General features: G+C 36.5%; 1 protein-coding gene across 1 annotated transcript; it reads right to left on the reverse strand.

Annotated features, from left to right (window-relative positions):
- Nucleotides 1–4: 4 nt before the first annotated feature.
- On the reverse strand, nucleotides 5–1,080 carry LOC111786850 (probable protein phosphatase 2C 1; the record flags this gene model as incomplete). The annotated part of the gene is made up of 5 exons (XM_023667059.1): nucleotides 5–74; nucleotides 213–283; nucleotides 608–692; nucleotides 823–902; nucleotides 1,001–1,080. Coding segments are annotated over 5 exons (386 nt in total), but the record flags the coding sequence as incomplete, so codon positions are not given.
- Between the last annotated feature and the right edge of the window lie 280 nt (nucleotides 1,081–1,360).

The raw sequence follows: 1,360 nt of genomic DNA on the forward strand, positions 1-1,360 counted from the left end.
GAATGACCTTTAATCCACAATCTCCAACATTAGCAATTTTCAGCTTGCCATTCCTCTCCATCATTGCAACAATTCTGCCCATACCAATGAAATCTAAGGTAAACAACACTACCATTAATTCAAATATTTACCAGAACATAAAACATAAAGGTTGCAGGGTGCGTATTTAATATGGAACATATCTAGACTTTTAGAAGGGTTGGAAAATTTACACAGTAGCTGAACCAGTTGCAGAGGTAGAAGCATGTGCCTTCCTCAAAAGAATCTGGGGGTCGTTATTAACCTGCTAATTAGCACATCATAGACTAGTCAATTACTGGAAAATGAGATGGAAAGAAACACCACATATTCCAACAACAAAAAACTACAATGGCTATTTCCTTTTATTTGTATTCATTTATTATTCTTTCCTTTTATCGCTATTTCCATATTATTTGTATTTTACCATATTTCTGTATTCTGTAAATGATTATAAATAAGAGAACTCACACCACCATTTAGATGTGGTGGATTCAGCAAACATTCTCAGTAATCAAACTCTTTCAATGGTCCAACTTCTTAAGAATTCATAAACCATACAAGCAGTTAAGTTTTTAGATGATACAACCTCATCGTCATTCCCCACCAAATCTGAAGCATTAGCCAAAAATTCTCGAGGAAATAAAGCAGGGTCCACATTTTCTTTAGCCCAACTAGCCAGGAAAAAGATATAAGAACAATCATAATCAAACAATACAGGAAATACCTTTCAGCATGAAGGAAGATGCTAATGGCAATACACTTATCTCCACGAAAAAAGAATATATGAAAATTATACCATACCCAGAGACACCATCAGCAACAGCAATAACTCCTCCCGAGTAGCTACTGACAAAGAAAGCATCTTCCCCTCCTGTGAGTGCCTTCAAGCACACGAGAAAAGTAAGAAAGTTATCAACAGGGAATGAGCATTTTATTAGCTCAAGTTAGCGATTGGAAAAGTATTGCAGCCCACACTCACCTTGTTAGGGTGTGGAATGAGATGAGTTCCAACGCACAAGGATACCTCTGATCTAAAATAAAGAAGATTAACAGAAATTGCTCAGAAATTAGCATTGGGACTTGAAGGAAGAAGCCTAAATAAAAAATTATGTCATACTAATAAATCAAATGGTAGCACAATTCGTTATCATCAGGTGGAGTGGGACAACAAAGCGATTACCAAAAATCCGAACCACAAAAAGAGTCGAAACATTCGTGTATGCGTATATGCATTAAGAAGTTCAAAGGAAAACGAGCACACCAACCACGAAAATCTCAATTCACTCAACAAGCAAAGAGCTCCGGGAGAAAAGGATTCAAGCTTCAATTCGGAAAAGAG

This window comes from Cucurbita pepo, unplaced genomic scaffold (genome assembly GCF_002806865.2).
Source record: "Cucurbita pepo subsp. pepo cultivar mu-cu-16 unplaced genomic scaffold, ASM280686v2 Cp4.1_scaffold003056, whole genome shotgun sequence".
Taxonomy (NCBI): Eukaryota; Viridiplantae; Streptophyta; class Magnoliopsida; order Cucurbitales; family Cucurbitaceae; genus Cucurbita; species Cucurbita pepo.